Here is a 23,829-nt window from a genome sequence, read left to right as displayed (position 1 = left end):
CGCACAATGATACAAAATGTGAACAGGTAAAATAATTAATGTCCACTTTTATTGTTAATTTTAATCAAGACAGACAAAAAATAATGATTAAGTCGTCAATTGAATGTTTGTTTAGAATTGATTTACCCTGAATAAATAATAATATGAATTTTAAAACAATAACAATTACAAAAATTACTTTCACTACTCAACATTGGAACACAGAAGTTTACATTAGCTACATCGATTAGCATGAAAGTGTCCTGACATAATAACTTAAGATGCTGTTTGTTTTAGTAAGTAATGTGTTTCAGTGGACATTTATCTTGAAATATGATTGAGAAAGAATATTCAAATGATATTGGAAATTGAGTACCTATTGCCTTTTTGTGTGTACTATGCTCACAGTAAATGGTCTTGTAAAAAGCAAGTCATTGTGATGAAAGAGATATATGAGAAACAGAATCATACACATATAGGAATGTGTGAAATAATGATTCCTTTAACAGTTAGAAGCCAACTGAAAACGTTGTGTCACAAAAATAACTGGAATGTTCCGATGTTGAAAAAGAAGACATACAATTTTACCTCAAACTTTGTAATATTAGCCTTAAAAATCAAAAATGGGGCAAAGTCATAAAACTGTTAAGTATTTTGATACTCTACATGGTGAAGATATTTTTGAAATTGGTTGGAAAATGTTTGCTGGCATTTTAAAAATTATTGGATAATTGAAACTGTCAGATCGTTGCCAGTACTGAAAATAATAGTGTTTATTGTTCAGCACATATTTGTATATATATGGTTGAAGAAAATATATCTGAGCCTTAAAACTGTTTCAGAAACTAAATGCTTTACCTTTGTACAGGTCCAATCAATCCAAAATCACTTTTTTGGTGCGTGTTGTCTTCCACTACTTTTAGTCAAATATCTATAAACAAGTAATTTTCTCAATGCATTTTCCACTGGGGCTGCATAAATTCTGTCGAGATTTCTGTTTGGTTCAAATTAAACAATTTGTATTAATTTGTTATGCCATAAACATACTTAATTTTCTCCATTTCTACTACTGAGGGATATGTTCTGTACTTTATGAGCAAATGAACAACAATACATTGGGTTTCAGTCAATCAGTTCTGTATAAGAGATCCACTTGATTCCAACTGATACCTATCCATCTGATAAAATACACTTACTCTCCACTGAATTTAGGCAGACAAATTACCTATTTGGGTGCATTAGTTTTCAGGAGAACTGCTCAAAACCAAGAAAAAACAGTTAAGTCACTGAGTCTTACTTTTCTCAAGCATTTATATTAAACGTTTCATAAGCTCAATTTTTGACATGATTCAATGTGCAAATAACAAACTTGATATGTGCATTCATATTTACTTAGCCTAATTATTGTATCCTCAAGTAAAGTAGGTCACAGTGACTTGAATATCTTAGGTTTTGGATTAAGCAGCTAACACCAACTTGAATGTAAATTTATAGTCTTCATTCATTTTATGGATCCATTCAAAAGTCAACCTGCATGTTCACATCAGCAAATATTTATTTACTGAATTCTGGTGTCCATGTAACATATGTCAACACTTGAATAAGGGGATGAAAAATATATTTTTCCTAAATGATTTTTTCTTGGTTTTTAGATCTTTTATAATGATATGCATTACCATTTTAAGAAACTATAAAACTTATGATTTTAAATGTTTTTGATCATTCTATCCCATGTATTCTCTCTTTGTTGTGTTTTTCAGATACGGTAGAGCATTTGATTGAAGTAATAATGGGGTTCGAGGAACTTGCACGGGTGTATTACAGTAATCCTGAATTATTTAGACAAGGTGAACTCATTATCTACTTTCATTGGTAATATTCATTTTAAATATAAAATTGCTGAAGATGATAAAAGTTCAATTTTCTACAATTAGCAAATGTTGTTTTATGTTATTATATGACATTTTAGTTTAATTTTTATAATATATAAAACCTAATGCTGTGGTACCATGAACCTTTTTATTCATAGTATTCTTAGGGAATCTAATGTATCAGTATGAGATTTCACATAAAGCTTGTATGATGCAGTGTTTGCTAAACATATCCATGCTTATAATGTACCCTGGTACAAGGTGGTGCCACCTAAAACATGGTACATTTTTGTTGCCACCCTTAATAGTGTCATAGCAAGGAGCCACTGACTGTACATTTATAAAACAATGAATGATCTATTCTTGCTTATAAGTCAAGTCCAACTGCAGTCTGTGCAGACCAAGATCTGCCATTGCATAATTGCTGGCAGATCTAGAGCTATGCAGTTTGTTAGTAGTAATCATTAGAACAAACAACATAGACCCTCATGTGCTGGCCCACTATGAAGAAACACTGTAGACCCTTAACTGTCAACACATTATACAATGGCAGGTAAATATGATACAACAAATGCTTTCCCACTCCACGGTTTTGCAATTTTGAAACTTTTGTCTTGAAGCTAAACATCAACAGATAGAGAGAGATACAGCAAGCAGCAGCATGCAAGATCCCCCTCATCCATGTAATTACGTACAAAGACCACACCCAAATGACCCTGACGTTCCCTACCAACTAGGACAGGACCAAGCAGGTATATATAAGTATAGAATTGTTTGTGTAGATGACATTTTGTGTACATGTGAGACAATGTTGAAATGGAGCATTGAATAAGTATGTTTCACAATTATAAATAATGACGTTTCACCTTAGGAAAAGATTCTCTTTTACTAACATGACTTATTTGTGTGTCAAGGACAGATTAATCGTACTAATCCAGAGTGAACATTGCCATGACCTTCATCAGTGACTTATCTCCCGATTAGCTAGTGCCACAGGATTAGCTGGTCAATGTTATTCAGATTAATTCTGATCTTACATTGGATGCTGTGTTTTAGTACCAAACACCACTTTCATTTTTATAATTTTGCCAATAATTAAAAAGCAGACATTTTGCTGCTAAAATTCTAAGTACATTTGATTTTTGCTGCCATGAATAATTATTTTAAATTAGATTTCCCTGGCTTTCCTCACTGGTTATACTGGCTATTTAAAAATGCCTTACTCCAGATGTGCACCTTTCAAAAAAGTACTAGCTCTACTTGGTCATTTTCACATCCTGAACTTCAGAGGTAAATTGTATAAAAAAAGCTGATAACATTTTTTTACATTTTATATATTTGGTTATTCATTCATTGCACTTTCAGAAGCTGGTATTGTCTAGTCTGGCAAAATTCATTTTCCCTATTTTAATAGCTGCTATGGATAGTGTACTTTAAACTAATTCAGGCTGACTTTTTAGCACAAGGGAGCAGTCATTTTAGTTAGCATTGTGCTTAAATCATGTACAATTTCCAAAAGTACAATATGCAAAGAAATATCATCTACATTACATTAATATAGCATAGAGGTATGCCAACATTCTCTCCATTGTGCATGCTTTAAATGCAAACAACTTCACCTTCAACTTTCTCAAAAGTACGTAATAACTGGTGAGCATAGATATTATTATTGTATGATCTAATTTTGATTGTATGGCTGAAACATTTAAGTCGCAAGCATCAAAAGTCCTTTTGAATAATTCTCCTGCATTTCCCCCCACAGAACAGTATTTGTGAGTGTCCGAGTCTCCAGCAAGTCCAGCCCACCCCCCCATGATAACAAGTGAGCTATTTTAAAAATGTACATTTTGTAAACATAGCAACCGATGTTATACTGAATGACAGGAACATGAAACTAGCCAGAATTATTTCTGAGATATCAACAATGAATTTTACAGTTTGAAAAGGCATGGAACAGATCAGGTTCATAAAGGTCAAAGGTCAAAGTGTAAAATATTTGCCTATTGTTTAATATGAAAGAAGCGAATTCGCTTCCTCATCATTTTTTTTTTATTTCATTGCAAATAAATAAAAAGACATTTTTACTACACCTCTTCCTCGATAATTCATGCACAACAGGGTCCACAAACAAAGACCGCACTATAAGCAAGGCGCGAGTTACCGAGGGACCTTCAAAAATTTTAAAAAATCGCTTTGACATCGAGAAAACCGTAGATGGGGGGGGCGTTGTTAGGGAACTGGGCTGTTTAATGACTGAATCCTCATTTGACAATCACGTCGATAATAATTTGTAATAATGTGCTTTTTCTAATGAAGTTGTTCGTTATTCTGTTTAAATAATGTTTTTTTTCTCTCAAAATATCCAACATATGAAAGATTGTTCCAACTGGTTTGAACAACCATCATGTGTACATGAAAAATTGTGTATTATGTCACTGCTTTTTGTTTTCTTGATGAGTCTGGTTCCCATAGTGGTATTTAATAGTATCTTGCCAAATCGGTTGTCCACAATTTGGGAACTAGACTACCTGTTGATACACCACCGAACAATATTCCTTTTTTTCTTCAAAAACACGCGACATTTATTTCGTGACACGTCTACATTGAAACTCAATTATTTATTGTTCAGTTAGTACAATGTTAATGACGTGATTTCATTGGAAGTAATAATCATCCCTGAGGATATCTCTAAATGCCAGTTCAAGAATTCTCTGAAACTTGCTTGCCCACAATGGTCCGTATCTGTGAAATCAAGCTCTTTATTTTATGAAGTATTCTTTTCGCTTTGCTGCCTTGTTATCTTTGATCACAGGTATGAAAGAGTCAGTTAATTTAAGGTAGTTTCTGTTACATACACAATAACATTTATTACAATGTTTGATTGATCAATTGAAGTGAGTTCACCCGACATACGACCGAGGTCACTAGATTTTAAGTTAGTCCAATTTTTGTGCCTTTTAACTTTTCTATTATTCCACCTCCTTTTTTTATTTTATTCAAAAGACATAATTAACGTGATAATATAACTGAGGCCAGCTTTTAATTCAGTGCAACAATACAACAAATACTTCCGCAAGTCAGTTATCAAAACACGGTCGGCACTTAATTAGGTTCTCAGAGAAACGCTTGCAGACATAGCTGTTATGGTAGATTGATGCATTTTACGTTTAATTACAAGAGGACACATTGCACTTATGATGATTACACTTAAAAGGAACTAAAAGATGGAACTAGAACACAAATTTCAATTGATTAAAAAATTATTTAATTTGTATTTATTTATTTAAGTACTGCCTCCACTCAGCATAAGTGACATTTTCATTGATCAAAATTTCCTTACATAACGTTAATTGTGGTGTACTAGGAATGTCGTTTGGAAAGAAAATGTAAAAAACTTGAGTTATTTTTAAATTTGATATTTCATAGTGTTGATTAAAATTTCCAGGTCCTGTCTACCATTTTCAACAATAAAATGAACGATACATCAAAGTTTCCGTTACCAATTTTGATTGCGATTTTCTTCAAGTTCAACAAATAGGGATAAATTTTTGAGGTATCTTTAGGTTTAAAAAATGGGATCCACGCCTGACACCGCATTATAAGTGGGTTCGCAAGTTATCAGGGCACGAGTTATCAAGGGAGTGGTGTATATATTTATTTTACTTATTGCAACAGTTTAAAATTTAAGTTGACTCTATTCTTATATTCTAAGACTTCTAATAACCCCATAATTAAGGTCACTGCTCACACAAACATGCCTCATGGCAAATTATGTAAGCAAGAGCAAAATGATCATAATTAGCTTATTTTCATGCTTAACATTAATATGAATGTACCATTTTATTCAGAACATCTTACATAATTATATGAAAATTAAACAAAATAATTGCATACATTTTTATATTTGCTTTAAGGTGGCACTCTACAGTTTTGTACTTTGCATAGGGTTAGAATTTTAAAGAAAAAGAATTTTCCTGGCTTTCCTCACTGGTTATTCTGACTATTTAGAAAAGACCTTGTATATCTTAGGTATAATTCAAAGAACCTTTAATTCCCTTTATTTTGACGTATGATTGATCGGTGTAATATGGGTTATAGAGCATACAGCTTGGCCTTACTCCAGATGTGCACCTTTCAAAAAAGTGCTAGCTCTACTTGGTTATTTTCACATCCTGAACTTCAGAGGTAAATTGTATAAAAAAGAGCCAATAATTTTTTTTACATTTTATATATTTGGTTATTCATTCATTGCACTTTCAAAAGCTGGTATTGTCTAGTCTGACAAAATTCATTTTCCCTATTTTAATAGCTGCTATGGATAGTGTACTTTAGACTAATTCAGGCTGATTTTTTAGCACAAGGGACCAGTCATTTTAGTTAGCATTGTGCTTAAATCATGTACAATTTCCAAAAGTACAATATGCAAAGAAATATCATCTACATTACATTAATATAGCATAGAGGTATGCCAACATTCTCTCCAGTGTGCATGTTTTAAATGCAAACAACTTCACCTTACATACGTCACTCTCTCAAAAGTACATAATAACTGGTGAGCACCCCCTTTGGTGCTGATCTGATGTCCAATATGCAACCATCTTGAAATTCTTGGATTTACTACTCCTCATAGATGATGGGTCATTTTGATATAGTATTTCATCAGAAGCATTTTTATGGTGTCAGGTTGGTCCTAAATGAAAATTGCTAACCCTCAATATGTCCATAATGGTGGCTGTGTTGGTACAATAATTCTACTTCTCCCAAATAGTTGGCTATATCAACATGGTGTTTTCACCAATAGACTTATTACGATACCTAGTTTCTCCTAAATCGAAAAATGTGATACCTAGTTTCTCCTAAATCGAAAAATGTGTCAGTCATACATTCAATTTGGCTATGATTGTTGTCTTGAATTCATGTTGTCTCCACTATGGTGATGATTACTTATCACATGAAGTTTTCACCAAAAGACTTTTAATGATGTCTACCTAGTCCTAAATGAAAAAATGGCACCCATCCGACATCCAATATGTGTACCACAGCCACTAATTTGACAATCGTGTTATTGCTGAAGAATATAACAGATGGTTTCACTTTTCAGCAGTTAAAATAAGGTAACAGTCCTATTGTGAATTCATGGAAATCCTTTTCTTAAGTATAAAAAATTGGAAAAAAACAGAGACATGCTAAAATGCAAGAGATTTGTTAATCTGGATTTTCTGTAGGCATTAAATTTGGTACTTGACTTTGATCGCCCATTGAAAAACTCAATTAACCCTTACTATACGATGAACATATTCAATTTTGATTGGCAACTAATAGATTGATCCTATAGTATTGTATTAAATGTCCAGTTTCTAAACTGACCATTGGACTAGAAAGGATGGGTATCATATACAGCTGTGATTGATCAGATAGGTGGAGCTTATAGTTATCTATCTGTATTGAACAAGGTTTACAAAAAATGTCGCATCTAAGGGTTTGAGATGTAGGTTAATTGACATTAGCAATTTGAATTTAATGGATGATCAGTTAGATGTCAATCTTCACCCACCTATCATCATGTCAGGTGGTAACCTGGGCCAACAAGCCAGTCAGGTTCTATTGAAGAGCATTTTCCCTCTGTGGCTGATAAGTTGACTAATGGTTGATTCAAACCTGATGCCTTTTAATTTGCAATCTCTGTCATAACAGTCTGACATACATCATTTACAATAATGCGATTAGACTGGACTTAAGAAGGCTCCGATTTTTTGCATTGTGTATATTTATTGTTGTAGAGGAAACTTTAAAACATTACTACATGGAAAAATAGACCAACCATGGATGGTTTGCTAATTAACTTTTGAATAATTAAGCACTGGTAACTGAACCTGACTATAAGAGCTGCAGCATGACTGTTGAACAAATTAATTATCTGGGCATCTTGGCTTAAATTGTATAAGTGGTTCGATCAATTAATTACCTAGGTCTTCTAGTATTTATGTTATTAGTGTTTGGACCAGTTATGTACCTTAGGCCTCCTAGCTTATATGTTATACATGGTAGGCCTCCTAGCTTATATGTTATACATGGTGGGACCAATTAATTACCTAGTCCTCCAAGTTTGTATGTTGTTATTACCCGGTAATTTTCAGATAAAATTCCAGATGGGTGGAAACATTTTCAAAGATGAAGTTGAAACTTACAAAAGTTAGTTAAAGAATCCAAAATAGAGAGTGATTTTTTTCAGCCAGTTGTTAATTACAGTTAACATTTTTCTGTTTTCACCATGAACATGCCATATATGCTTGCTTGTAAGTCAAGTCAAACTGCAAACTGCACAGAACTAGTTCTGTGATCTCATAATATGCCAGCATATCTGGGTCTATGCAGAATGTTAGAAGTAATCAGTAAAGCAAACAACATAGACCCTAATCTGCTTGTAGTCTAAATGTTTTGTCATTGTCTTTATACTAGAAATAATTGTCAGTTTAGTTGTGCTTACATGTACTACCCACATTGCAGTGTTACTGAGTGCAACAGTTCAAGTAAAAATCTATTTTTTTGTTTATTTCTCAAGCAATAATTTCATAATAATAAATGAGTGGTAAAATTATTTAAGAAATAGCAGGTTTATTACAGGCATGTAGCATTAAGCAGTATTTTTCTGATTCAGTGTACACAATGCCCATAAATAATTGCAGTGTTTCAAGAATCATTAATGACAGCTTCTGGTATGCATGGCTAACATTTTATATAAAAATACATTTGAAATACTAGTGGCAATTTCAGAAAATTGAAATGTGGCACCTTGATCAGTAAAAAAATGTTTGTTCTTAGACAACAATTTGTATTTAGCAGAGTATAACTGAAAAAATACAGTATTCAAGCTTTCAAGCTTTATATGTACTAGATTAATATTGGTGTTGACTATAAAATAGTGGCAAATGCTTTTATTATTTGTAGCCAATTAAGAATATAACATCATCGACTTTAACCAAATGAAACTTATTGAATAAAAGAACTTGTAAAGCAGATATTTGTTTAAAGTTAATTATGTTGTTTTGGAAATTTTGTCTTTAGAAAGATTCCACTGAAACAAGAGTTGTACGTGTAAAGAAACGAGAAAAACTGGTCTTATTAACTGTCACTTTAATCTGATTTAGTCTCAGTGAGAAAAGAAAGTTAAAAACTTAATTTTATTTCTTAACACAATTAATGTTGGTTCCCTTACTTTTAATACATTGTGGGGTTTTGTTGTTATATGTGTTATATTTCTGATCATTGGTTTGCCTTCAATTGATCTGTTTTTGTCCAAACATAGTGTTCTTAAGCTCTAGAGTACACAATTGCTAGTGACATGACTAAAATTTTAGAAGTCAAAACCTAAAATAAAAATGTAGTAGCATTATGATGTCATAGATTGCTATTAATTTGTATCTATGCCTCTGTTCTTTTACAAAATTATGATGTGCTATTTGTATGATTTGAATGTCTGGAAATCATCCAGAAAATCCACAGACATGAATGATAAGCCCTTTCTATTGAAAAGGTAGAACTAAACATTTTGAAATTATTTTTTTCTTCTTCACAATATATCTTTGGTCTGAATTCACAAAGCTTATTATAGTTTCTCACAGAGAATTATTATTCTATGATGGGGGCAACAGGAGATGATTATTATTGGTTATTAATATTCATTCTTTCATGATGTGGGCAATAGGAGATAATTAATTTTGGTTATTAATATTCATTATTTCATGATGTGGGCAATATGAGATAATTAGTAGTGGTTATTAATATTCATTCTTTCATGATGTGGGCAATAGGAGATAATTATTATTGGTTATTAATATTCATTCTTTCAAGACGTGGGCAATAGGAGATAATTATTATTGGTTATTAATATTCATTCTTTCATGATGTGGGCAATAGGAGATAATTAATTTTGGTTATTAATATTCATTATTTCATGATGTGGGCAATAGGAGATAATTAATTTTGGTTATTAATATTCATTCTTTCATGATGTGGGCAATAGGAGATAATTAGTAGTGGTTATTAATATTCATTCTTTCATGATGTGGGCAACAGGAGATGATTATTATTGGTTATTAATATTCATTCTTTCAAGATGTGGGCAATAGGAGATAATTATTATTGGTTATTAATATTCATTCTTTCAAAATGTGGGCAATAGGAGATAATTAATATTGGTTATTAATATTCATTCTTTCTTGACATGGACAATAGGAGATAATTATTATTGGTTATTAATATTCATTCTTTTTATTTATTGAGAATCATGTAATTCCTCAGACAGATTTAAATTCATCCATATTGTATTTTGATACAGTTTTAAGAAGAAATCAAGTTAAGAGATAGAACATTGTATATGTCTGGTAAACAGGTATTGATTACTATACACTATCATATAAATAAACACCCAGATTTTTCTTTCTATCTTTCTGTTTGACCCGCTTGTTTGAAACTCACGGTGGTATCCCAATTTTTAAAAAATACTTTCTTTGTATTTTTAGGTTCAAACGTTCTTACTCTATTATCCCAAATTTTAAAAATTTTTTTTCGCTGTTTTAATAATTTTTATGTTGAAACTTTCTTTAACACTTCTGTCATAGGACGGGTAATTGTTTATCTTTCTGTGGCTTCCAGACAAGAGGTAGCAGGCTTAAAAACTCATCCCAATATTTATATATATTTTTTTAACCTTTTTTATTTTTATGCTGAAACTTTCTTTTTATCACTCCTGTCCTAGAACGGGCCATCTTTGCTAGCCAAGGTTATGATATGATAATCCTATCTACACCTTGGTGGATCGATTAGATATTATAGTGCTTTGTCATAGTGACAGCTATTGAATTTCATTAGTTGTTTTCCTTAGTATGTAATGCCAACTAACCAATAGCATATAACAACAGGGCATTGTTACTTTGTAAATCGGCCAAAAATGGTGGAGGCAACTGACTTCAAAAGAATACTTTGTAAGTATAACATCGAAAGTATGTACCAGAGAGAAGCCATTACATGTGTATTTGAGGGAAAGGATGAATTTGTACAAACACAGACCAGCAGTGGAAAATTGCTTATTTATCAGTCCATTCCACCTCTGTGCTCCCCTTGTATCAATCATCCATGAACAATATTCAAATTTGAACAACTTGATTTTGCTTGGGTGCAGTGACACTGCATCCAATGAAATTCATATCCCTGAAGCACAGAATTATCTGATCAATCCGCCAAGGTGTCACATCGTAACCTTGGTTTTGCGAAGACCAGAATTGGCAATTATTTGTCTTTCTGTGTGTTCTGGCTGCCAAGCAAGATGTTGTGAGTTAGGATATATAGCCTAGCAATAGATATTAACATGCCGAAAGTGGCTGGCTTTAAATTCAGCTTCATAGGAAGTAAATTAGATCAGTATTTTGAGAGTTGTGAGAACATTTTTTTTTTCACAACAGTAAAACAAATTTTGACAGCAATCTGATTTGTAAATATGAAAGTTATGTAAGAAATATCACAAATGGAGTAAATCTTGCTGGAATAAATCTAGATCAGGGAAGAAAAGATATGATTATGATATTCCTTAGAAATCATGAATAAAATGAACAGTGCAGACCTTGATCTGCCAACACATTATATACATCATCAGATCTGGGTCTAGGCTGCTTGCTGTTGGAAGTGCATTATTCACAATCAGTGTTATGAACATGAAATTCTCAGAAAAATCACACTATATACCGAAACTGACTCTCATGTTATTAATGATGGAGGCTGAACCGACAAAATAGGTTTCTTGCAGTATCTTTCAGTGTAAAAATGTCAGTCACAGAGGGTACAAAATGCAACAAACATAAACTGTACCCTTTTATCCTCTATTGTTGACATGTTAAGTATTCTAGTATGCAAGATGTAAGTATTGTATTGATACACTGTACAGATTTTTAAAGTCACATACTAGTAATATAAATCAACAATAAGTGCAAATCAGTATGTTTCTGATTATCCAATATTAGTAACAATGTGAAAATGTTTTTACTCTCTGAACTTGTAATGAGCATAAGTAACATGATCCAGCAGTCAAATTGTCTGTGTTAGATACAAATAAATTTTTATTCCTTTCACATACAACAGAACATTGAATATCTTCATTAATAGAATCACAAATTTGCATGTATGTATATCATTATTCATGTCCACCAGCAAAAATGTTATTAAACAGCTTGTTCCATTCCATTCTGTTAAAAATGCTCTATATTTTTTCTTAGCTTGTCTCACAGCCCCTCTTTGTTCCTGAGTAGAATACCTATTGGGTAAAAGCTGCATTATTAATTTGTTTTCCTTTGGTACATGCAAATTATTTATCACAAAGACAACTATCAGATTAACTAACTAAAACTATTTCATAGCCATCTGACCTACCCAAGTTAGACTTATTTAAGTTTTCAACAAATTTAAAAAAAGATATTTGTTAAATAAGATTTGGAAAAGATATTTTCAAAATTATGTGACTCAATTTTATATGATTTTCAGACTAAAAATGTCAAGGTTTCCAATCACCATAAATTATGTTCTATCTGAATATCACTCAATTACAATTTATTCATGTCAATATTTTCTTCATCAGACTCTTGGAATCACAAATGCTGTGCTTTGCTAAAAGCATTGAATAATCAATTCATAATATTGTAACTGAAATGTGAAGGTACACTAATGTAAAGAAAGAAAGAAAGAATATAACATATTCAAAACATCAGCAAACCTTTACTTTCAATGGATTTTGGATTACTTTGGAACTAAAAGTAATTGATGGTTCAAATAAATGAAGGCCTCTGGACTATGTTTTAGCTTCACAATGCTGGATACCTCCAGTATGTATATTTCCTTTAAAGATAATTAGGATGGCCTATCCTTCTCTCTTTCGGACTAGCACTACTGAGTGAAGTCAGGCCTAAGACATCGCCTTTTCATATACATATAAACTTCAGCAATGAATTCAGATTAATCTTCTCCCTGAGGAAAAGGCAGAGTACCGGCATGCTGAATATGCACATGATTTACCAGTTTTCTATGAATACTTAAAATTCATCATAAAATCTCCTTAGTTTTACCGTGTTTGTGAACAAATGGCATTTATAAACATTACTTTAGTAATGGAGTTAACCCAAGTTTTTTCATGATGGATTCATAGTGACTGCTTCTCGGTTGCTATGGAACTGCCTTCATCATGGCCATGCTAGCATGGCAGACAGATGATTAGCATTCATTCTTTTAGAGAAAGGAGAATTTTTTTACAAATATTTTGTATAGCACTGGAAAAATTACAGTATTGTACTCTGCACCTTCACCTACCTAGAACTGTTCATTATTGTCTCACTATATAGGACATTTTTTTTTATATTTGTTTTAAATCTCAGACATTCTGACAGTTCTTTCTACCATGAAAGCATCTCAAAGGACTGGCTGTTTGAACCATGTAGGCTTAAATTGAAAGTGCATTATTCTTGATACAGGGTATTCAGTTGAACTACCTTTGTAAAATTGCTATTTTAGCAAAACAATATGTAACTATAGTAAACAACAAAGGACTTCAAGGTAGATTAGTTTTTTTATAATTAATTGAGTTGCCCTCTAAAAATAAAGTTATCATTATTTTTATTATTATTATTATTATTATTATTATTATTATCATTATTATAGACTGCTTCACTTTCTATAATGGAATTACATTCACATAGAAGGCAAAGCAGTAAAACCAATGATCCGTAGTCATTGTGAATAATAAACCAATTAAGGAGGTAGAGAAATTCACATACCTTGGAAGCAAAGTGTCCAGAGATGGATCAAGTCAGAGAGGCAATCAGTATCTAGAATTAGCAAAACAAATTATAGCTTCGGATGCTAAAATGCACATAGAAGTCCAAACAACTTTGACTGCAGAAAAACTAAGGATTTATGAAGCAATGTCCTCGGAATTTTGCTGTTCCTTAACAGATATACAAGCTCTGTGATGGAAGGCAGAAATGACTTTTAAGCTTTGGACTCTAATATCTTGCAAACCATAAGGCTCAATTTGACCTGGTGGAACATATAGCAGCAGCACAAGAGTCTAGCTTCTCAGGTCATTTGGCAGCTTCTCTGTGATTTCTGCCAGATTTGCCAAGGAAACACTTTTCCCTGCCAGACATGCATTGGAATCACTACCCCAGCCTGTTTATTTTTCTCTAGTTGGAAGCTGCAGAGCTGCATCACATACCTCAGAGACAGGGGATGGATGGGTCTTTTCTGTAATGTACTTCATCTCTTAACTATTCTGTTATATCTGGGTAACGTATTTGAAGAAGAAACCACATTTTGGAGTAAAATATGTTTTTCAATAATACTTATCAGATCATAATATGGATATGCTCTCACAACCTCTCTGCAGTTAAATACCATTGGAAGCATGTACATTCCACTCCAGAAGATGATGTATGGGCAGTGTTTCATGTCAATATTTATATCCATGGTGAGATCATTTTGGTATGACTCCGACTTACATGGACAGGTAACGTTTGGGTTTTTATAGCTTAAAGTTATATTGGGTGTGCTGGATTTGCGAGGTGGTGATTGAACTCCTAAGGTATTATGATTGGGGGTAAGTATTATGGAAGAAACATTTTACAACAAAAATTGGCTTCAAATGCATGTCAATCTGTAGATTTAGCAATCCCTCCCTATAAGACCCTTTCTGCTATAAAATTAGTTCATGGATCCTATTTTATTGTTCAGTAGTAGAAATATAAATTATCTCCTTCACTGTAAGGTGGTTTCACTGAAAAGAAGTAATTTCACTGACAACATTATAATGAGGAATTACTGCATATAGGTTTCAGTTTACTCTGATTTACCTCACTTGGAAGATTTAATTTAGGTAACTTGTTACTAAATATAAGAAAGTTACTGCTGCAAGTAATGTGGTACTACAAGAGATACATGAGGAATTAATTTCCCCTTACCAGTTCAAGGAGTGTACTGAAAATTTGCAGCCTGTACGAAATTTTCCACATGGATTGGATATGGAATCCATATGTACTTTTACAGAAATATCCATATGGACATTTTTATTCTATAGCTGAACCACTTTTATGGATTTCATTTTATCCATATGGAAATCTTATGGATTCCATATGTACTCAGTGTATGGAAAATCTCATGAAATATGCAAATTAGTCCATGAGATATGTAGGTTGTCCATATGGAATAAAATTAAAATTCCATATGGAATTTGGCAATAGTCCATATGGAATTTGTGAATAGTCCATAAGGAATTGGGAAATATACCATATGGAATTTGTAAATGGTCCATATTGAATTTATAAATAGTTCATATGGAATTTGGTAATAGTTCATCCCGTACAAAATTTTCCAGGCATACTTAAAGCAGATTTCAGATGGGTTTTTTAAGCGCTTTCTGCCTAAACCATAAAAAATCTGCTTCAGATTTCTATTAAACTGCCTAATGATTCTTAGACATTATTGGGAATCAATGATAAATATTCACAATAATTTTTAAATTGGATTATTTTGACAGACATTATCAAATAAGATATAGGTTTTTCTTGTCCTTATTTTCTTTCTTGCATACAAAATCTAATCCATGATGGCATCACTTAAGTCTTTTTTTATTTCACTGAAACATTTGGTGAGATTTCACAAATATTTTGACCAAAAGTTTCATTGAAATTGTGGTGAGATCTCACTGAAATAATTGTGAGGTTTCACAAAAGTATTTTACTGAAGTTTCAGTAGTTTTTCAGACATTTCAGAAGGTTTCAAATTAATAATGGACATGATGTAAACAGGACTTTATTAACCAAGGTGATATTAAGTGTGCATGAAAAATATATACATATGTTTTAATTATATGACATCCAAGGCAAGAGATATGGGAGTTAATAATAATAATAATAATGACTTTATTTAGAGAAGGTAACTTAATTAGTTACAGAACTAATCTACCTTGAGGCCTTCTGTTATGTACAATATATACAGTATATACAATATGATGTGAAGAATCTGGCTTGACACTAAATAATTAAGTGATTTTAAAAATCAAAGTATCAAGCCTGGAATATATGCACAGGCATCTGTGAAACATAAACATATATAAAATATAAAATATTAATATGGATTGAAAAATTCAACTGTTGAAATAATGCAAAATTACAGAAAAGCATCCATTTGAGACGTGAAATGAAGAAATGCTAGGAGCCTGTCATGTCACTTGTACTGCAGACTTGATTTTTTACTAATGTACAAACTATGATGCTGTTGTGGTCTCTTGAATTAGTCCTTGTTCCATAAGCAGTCGTGACAAACGTGTATCTTGATATAAGTACTCTTATTTTACACTGAATTCCAACACACATAGAATATTTTGATAATGTCACAGTGATGCCTCACGAAATTGAAAGATGATTCAACATGTGGGCCAAGAACATTCCGCAAAGATATGATGATCTTTGATAGACATGGGTATTCTGCAACAATTCCCACCAGTGATCTATACATCGTCCTCCTTAAATTCATTCTGGAAGTTAATCAGTTTTGAGTTATATAACTTCAGAATCATCCTGGGTGAAATTCCTTTTCATATTTAGCACGTTAGCCACTATTGTGAAGCTCTTTATGGCACAAAAAGCAAAATGCTAGTCCTGGCATTCAGTTTTCATACAGACTGACCAATTACGTTACCATCGACTTTGCATTCAAGCTATTCTCATTGCTGCACATTTTTCAAATGGTTATTCAATCTCGTATCCTGCTCAAAAATTCGAAATCGCCATGTTTAGCATTCCCATCAGTTTCCATTACGCAACGATTCATTGGGCAAGTACAAAATTTTGACCAATCAGAAAGCTCTTTACAGTGATCATCCTTTAAATAATAAATGGAACAAATACTTATTAGAAAGCTCATTGCGGAATGGGACCAGATAGAGCATTATTTTTAAAAAAGTTTCGGAGACAATATTTAAAAAAGGGTCTGTACCAAGGAAAATCAGATTCAGTCAGGAGAAAAGTGAAATTCTGATTTAAAGCAGAAAACAAGAAAACTTCTTTGAGGGCAGTTAAATCCAGTTTAAGTTAACAAAAATACAACAACAACAACAAAATTTGATAAAGCAATATAACAAGGAAAGATGTGGAAAGAAGTTATTGTGCCCAAAATAAACAATACAATTACAGCTATCAGAAACAGGAAATATAAATGCTGCTGAAAATCATTCAAATTGTACAAGAAACAAAAAATAAATTTTATTATTTTATTGATATTTTTTTTACTGAAATGTCAGTGATATTACAATCACAAAATATCACTATATTTTCAGAATTTTTTGACAAACTCTCAGTGAAATTTCAGTGACAAATTCCCACTGATATTTTCAGAAATGTTGGCAAAATCTCCTAAAATACCATAATTTTAGTGAAAAAGGATATTAGAGTGAATGCCAAAAAATATTCACTATGATTTTGCTGAAATTTCAGTCACATTTTCACTTGGGTATAATTTTTGTAGAGCATATTTTAAAAGGAAGCCAAAAAAATTTCTTTTCAGAATAAACGTCAGATTAAGCCCAAAATCCAACTTCTGATCATGTTTACATTTTCTCTACTTTTTGGGTAATGTCTTTGTCTGTTTTTAAACATCTGTGGAAATAAATTAAAGAAAACTGACATGCATGTGTCTCTTCAAATTTATATGAGTATATATTCATCCTTCCACATCAGTTACACTGACATATACATGTACTCCCACCGATATTTCTATTTGAATCAGATAGTTTAGGTTATTGATTCTTCAGAGAGTATTTTCCTTGATGCTGTAATACATGAGCCTGCTTTCCATATGGAAAAAAGTGCTTATGGATTAAAGTCGCAACTTTATTCCATATGGAATTTTCACTTGCTGTGAGGTACTTTAGTAATTGATATGGAATAAATTGTCTGATTCCATCAGTCCATATCTCTTCCATATGGATTCCTGAAGTATTCAATACAGAATCCATGAGAAATTTCTGTACGAGAGGCTAGACATGAGGTTGGTGTAGACATGTAATAAAGTTTAATATCTTTATTCTGGTCCATTTTGGGGAGGAAATTTTTTGAATTGTTCAAAAAAGGGAAAATTAAGGAATAACATTTTTATAATTGCCACTCCTCCCTTGCTAGATGGAGGAGTTTATTAAAACTTTGTAGACCTGATATGTTATTAATGCAGATGTCCAATGCAATTATCTTTCTTCCTTTAGCTGATGATTTAGGAAAATTTCTAGAATTTTTTTTGAAGAAATATGAATTTGGTGAATTAAGCTTTTCATAACCTCACCTCCTAAACTGCTTGTAGAATTGAATTATTCCTGCACTTCAGCAAAGAGTGGGGATATTGTCATTGCCCCTCTGTTTGTCAGTCTGTTCCTCTGTCAGTCTGTCCATGTGTCTGTCTGTCCCTCTGTCAGCCTGTCCACCAAAGTCAAAGCTTGCCATCACTTATCCTAGACCACATTGAGGATTTTAATGAAACTTTGTTGGCTAGATATGAGGTTTGTGGTGTAGATGTGCAATAAGATTATACTTTTTCCTCTTGGGGAAATTTCTTGAAAATGGGGGATAATGCATCTTGTCATCGCATCCTCCAACCTGCTTGGACAATGAAGTATTTTTAGGATAGATATATGCAGAGTAATGTTTAGCATTTTTCTTCTGGCCCATGTTTTGCAAAATTTTGTGAAAAATTCATTGTGTTTATTTAACTTCTATACAAATCTACAATGTATTAACAAGAAATATTCATAGATGAGTAGGAAACAGTCTGATCTTTCACTGCTTCAAAGATCTTCAGGGATGGGGAATGTATATTGTTTGCTATAAAGAACCATATGTTCATCATTCATGAATGTCGAAATCAATGTCGGTGACTGCATGTATGTCTAGTTATTATTATTATTATAAAATGATTTTCTACCATTCTTTTGTTTCTGAACTGCTTCAACAGTGCCACCACCTCCTCCACCTATCTCCAGCTTAGAAAGGCTCAAAAGAAAGCCCACTGTATCAGCAAGTGAAACCACTGCAAAGCCAGCCCAACCACCACCAGGAGCCAATGAGATACCCGACTTTGAACAAGAACTAAAAAATAGACTTAAGGAACGAGCTATGTCAGTGGATTCAACAGAAGCAGCCATTAAAACCACTCTTAAACCCATCAGACAGCCACCCACAATTCCATCAACTCCCACATCAAAAAGGTTACAACCTACAGCAGACATTTCACCACAAATTATTGGTCAGGGGCAGCAATGGAGTCCAGGTCAAGATCAAAGTCAAGGTCAATCAAATGAGCCAGTGGAGTCAGGGGTGGATACAAACCTGCATCATTCATTTGCATCAAACAGACAGAAGCTTGCTGTACCAAAGCCAGCTATTACAGATCAGACTTTCAAACCTGAAAATGGCATGTTTGGTATGTACAGATTTGTAAATTGAATTGAAACTGATCTGGATAAATGAATATAAAAGTAGGCATAAAATAAATCAAAAGTCTTCAAACTAATTAGCATAATTTCTGAAGACAATTCTTTAATTTTTTTTCAAATAATGGGGTACATGAGAAATTGAGTTCATCATCACTTCCACTACAACAGGTAGAGGATTGTAATAAAAATGTGGTTGGTGTAAATATATAACAATGTTAGAGGACTGTATTGAACATTTACAGGCTAGACATATGGTTGGTGTAAGATATATATAAAAATTAAACCTCTTTACTCTGGTCCATGTTTTGGTATACGTGGATATTTCTTAAATAATTGTCCAGAAAGGGGTATTTTTAGGGATAATTTTTGTTATTGCCTCTCATCTGTAATTATAGTCAAAGTCACATGGGTCATGTAGGCAAGTATTCACTTCATTTGGATTTGTATACATCCATATTCCTTTGAAAGGTCATTATTTAGACGCCCCGAGAGGTGCTTATAGCAAATTCAGTGTTGAAGTATGTGGACATTTTTGGATGAAATGAACTTAAAGGTGTGATCTAGTCCAATCCGGGATTGAATGTTGCATGCTCTGATATCACAATGAAAGCTATGCATATTGATAAACAAATTCGTGCTACCCTCGATTGTGACTATTCCACTCAGTGCACTCTTATTTTGACCCAAGTTTAGTACATGGCCACCATTGTAAAAGTCCATAGTGATAGATAATTTTCATCTGAAAGTTTCTTGGTGACAGTTTAGGTGCAGAGCATTCGGTAATCAGGATTGAATAGACTTCGGTTAAAGAAAATTAGTGTTAAATTTAAAACATCAATTTATATTTAATTTAAAATGAGTAAATGCGCATACATGACCCATTTGACTTGTACTATAGTTGAATGAGTTTACTGAAACTTTGTAGACCTGATATGTGATTAGTGCAGATGTGCAATGCAGTTCATCTTTTCTTCTTTAGTCGATCTTGTGGAAATTTATTGAAATTTTTTTGAAGAAATGGGAAATTGGAGAAATAAGCTTTTCTTAACCTCATATCGCACTCTGCTGCTCACAAGGGCATGGTCGGAGTTCTTTTGTCTGGTGTGGAATTACCGTCTGCTTGTCATGCTGAACAACACACTGAGCTCCAGACACCCACTGGAGCAGGCAGACGATGGCGGGTCAACACCTTATTGACCGGGGGCTGCCCGGCTTGAGGTGGGCGATAGTTGGCCAGTGGGACACGATGGTCCCTCCCACCGTCAAAGCTGACCCGTGGCACCCCTTCCCTATGCCAATCGGGTGGGACTTATAACCCGTAAACTGTCAGCTTCCGTGTTGTTTCCTCACTCAGTAGTGAGACTGGAGTGTCCTCTCCAGGGCGCAAGCCTGGACGTGGAGTATGGAGATCCTGGGCTGCACAGACGTCAGGATCCCCCTCTCGTCCTTGCTGGTGGGGTCCAAAGGAATGCTGAGCATGACATTTGGCACCAGTTTGGATGCAGGAGCTGCCGGAAGGAGGTCGTAGTCGACCCCCAGCCGCCTTAGGGGCTCCACTCCTGATTTTCTGTCTGGGTTTACTCCCATAGCCTTTCCTTCTCCCGAAGATATCCACAAGGCAGTGGAGCCATAATCCAATGGATGGGACTTGGTTGGTTTTGAATCAGAGTTTCCTTCTCCTAGATGAACTGCCTGACAAGGCTAACGAGCTTCATCTGCCCGGGTTTGGGGTCAGAGTTTCCCTTCTCTTAGACTGGTTGCCTGCCAAGGCTAATGAGCCCAGTCTGCCCACCCAGTTATACCGCCGGGTACTTGGTCGCGCCACACAGCAGGCTCTGTTAAAAACGGGGGGCACCGCGTGAAGGTGCTGCTGTGGACACAATAGTGTAGGAGAGGCCATATGCAAGTAACCTCCTGCCCCACAGAGCGAGACAGTGGTCCTGCGGCGATCACTACACCTGGGAAGGAGAGGCTATGAGAGACGCTTCACTTTCCTTTGGCAAGCGGGACGTCAGGCCCAGGCCACGCACCCCCCTAGAGTGCGACTACAGCCACACGCGCTACACCGCTCAAAACCAAAAGGACGTCCTCGCATAAACACTGCACAGATGTCAGTCCCTGCCAAGGTGGAGGAGTATGTGTCTGCCCTGAACAAGGCTCTCCAGGACCTGCCTGAGTATGACGCTACAGCCAAGTGGAACGCCATGAAGGGTGCCATCTACAGTACAGCTATGTCAACGTTTGGCAAGAAGGAACGACCCAGCCAGGACTGGTTCAATGCACACCTATCAAGGATGGAACCACAAATCGAGGAGAAACGAAAAGCCTTTATAGCTTACAAAAAATGCCCTAATGAACGGACACTTGCTGCTCTCAGAAGTGCCCGAAGTAACACCCAACGCATTGCTAGACAGTGTGCGAACGAGTACTGGCAACAACTGTGTGAAGGAATCCAGCGCAGTGCTGAGTCCGGACACATCCAAGGCATGTACAGTGGCATCAAGAAGGCTCTAGGCCCTACAGTGAAAGGGGTCGCTCCCCTGAAATCCCTGACGGGAGAGAAGATCACAGACCGTGGGCAACAGATGGCCAGATGGGTGGAGCACTACTCAGAACTATACTCCCGAGAAACGTCAGTCACTGATGCAGCCCTCAGCAGCATAAAGAATCTGCCCACCATGGAAGAGCTCGACAAAGTGCCAACCTTAGAGGAGCTCAGCAAAGCAATCAGCTGCCTTCCAAACGACAAAGCACCAGGTAGTGACAGCATCCCGCCCGAAGCTATCAAACGTGGAAAACCAGCATTGATTAAACCACTGCACGACCTACTTTGCCGCTGCTGGGAGGAAGGAGTAGTCCCCCAAGACATGTGTGATGCCACAATTGTGACCTTTTACAAAAACAAGGGCGACTGCAGTGACTGTAATAATTACAGAGGGATCTCGCTCTTGAGTATTGTTGGTAAAGTGTATGCCCGCATCATACTCAACAGGCTGCAGTTGCTGGCAGACCATGTGTACCCGGAATCACAGTGCGGCTTCAGAGCAGGCAGGTCGACGACAGACATGATCTTCTCCCTACGACAACTCCAAGAGAAGAGCAGAGAGCAAGGTCAACCACTCTACATGATGTTCATCGACCTCACCAAGGCCTTTGACTTGGTCAGCAGGAAGGGCCTTTTTGAACTTCTGAGTAAGATCGGTTGCCCCCCAAAACTCCTCAGCATGATAATCTCTTTCCATGCAGATATGAAGGGAACAGTCCTGTATGATGGATCATCCTCAACTTCCTTCCCAATTAACAGTGGTGTGAAGCAGGGCTGTGTGCTGGCACCAACACTTTTTGGGATCTTCTTCTCCCTGCTCCTGTCCTACGCCTTCGACACGTCCACGGATGGCATATATCTACACACCAGGTCTGATGGGAGGCTGTTCAACCTGGCACGACTGCGCTCAAAGACCAAAGTGAGAGCTGTGCTCATCAGGGAGATACTTTTTGCAGATGACGCAGCTCTTGTGGCCCACACCGAGGAAGCCCTCCAGAGACTGGGAGACCGTTTTGCTGTTGCCTGCACGCAGTTTGGTCTCACAATCAGCTTGGAAAAAACAAATGTCAGCGTGCAAGATACCACCATTGCCCCTTCAATCAAAATCAGCGGTGTCACCCTGGAAGCAGTCAACAACTTTACCTACCTAGGGTCAACCATCAGCAACACTCTCTCGATTGATATGGAGCTGGACAGAAGGCTTGGAAAGGCAAACACCATCATGGCTCGATTAACAAAGAGGGTTTGGGAAAACAACGCGCTGACAGAGCACACCAAGGTCCGAGTCTACCAGGCCTGCGTTCTCAGCACCCTTCTATATGGAAGTGAGACGTGGAGTACCTACATGAGGCAAGAACGCCGGCTCAACTCCTTCCATATACGGTGCCTAAAACGCATCCTGAAAATCAGCTGGCAAGACCATGTTCCACACAGCGAGATCCTGCAGTGTGCAAGTACCCCCAGCATGTACTCCCTGCTAATTAAACGCCGCCTTTGATGGCTGGGTCATGTCCGACGCATGGAGGATGGAAGGCTGCCAAAGGACATCTTATATGGACAGCTGGCCACTGGCATGAGAAGAGTCAGACGCCCCTCACTCCGTTTCAAAGATGTGTGCAAGAGGGACATGAAGGCATGCAACATTTCACCCGATGGCTGGGAAGAGCTGGCTGAGGACCGAGGCACCTGGTGACTGATGGTAAACAATGGCATATCAGTCGCTGATGCGAGGAGAGGCCAGTTGGCGGCAGAGAAACGTAAGAGAAAGAAGAACGCAACAACAACCACAGTAATGCAGACTTCCCAGTATGTCTGCACCAACTGCAGTAGGGACTGTCACTCACGTATAGGCCTGCACAGCCACAGCAGACGTTGCCAACAGAGACAGACAACACCCAAGGGCGCTATTCGCATGG

The 23,829-nt window shown here is 35.5% G+C and overlaps 1 protein-coding gene across 3 annotated transcripts in view; it reads left to right on the top strand.

Annotated features, from left to right (window-relative positions):
- The window catches only part of LOC149801734 (uncharacterized), a 168,911-nt gene that overhangs the window by 124,238 nt on the left and 20,844 nt on the right, over window positions 1–23,829 (top strand). For all 3 annotated transcript variants that reach the window (XM_089956045.1, XM_089956047.1, XM_089956044.1), the window contains 3 exons: window positions 1,740–1,826; window positions 2,471–2,602; window positions 18,888–19,355. In XM_089956045.1, the coding sequence (XP_089812171.1) occupies window positions 1,740–1,826; window positions 2,471–2,602; window positions 18,888–19,355 (687 nt within the window). The remainder of the gene's footprint in view (window positions 1–1,739; window positions 1,827–2,470; window positions 2,603–18,887; window positions 19,356–23,829) is intronic.

Source organism: Sinohyriopsis cumingii, chromosome 4 (genome assembly GCF_028554795.1).
Source record: "Sinohyriopsis cumingii isolate HCF-2022 chromosome 4, ASM2855479v2, whole genome shotgun sequence".
In the NCBI taxonomy this organism is placed as follows: domain Eukaryota; kingdom Metazoa; phylum Mollusca; class Bivalvia; order Unionida; family Unionidae; genus Sinohyriopsis; species Sinohyriopsis cumingii.
The sequence above is the reverse complement of the archived record's forward strand: the minus strand, read 5'-3'. Positions and strand labels throughout refer to the sequence as shown.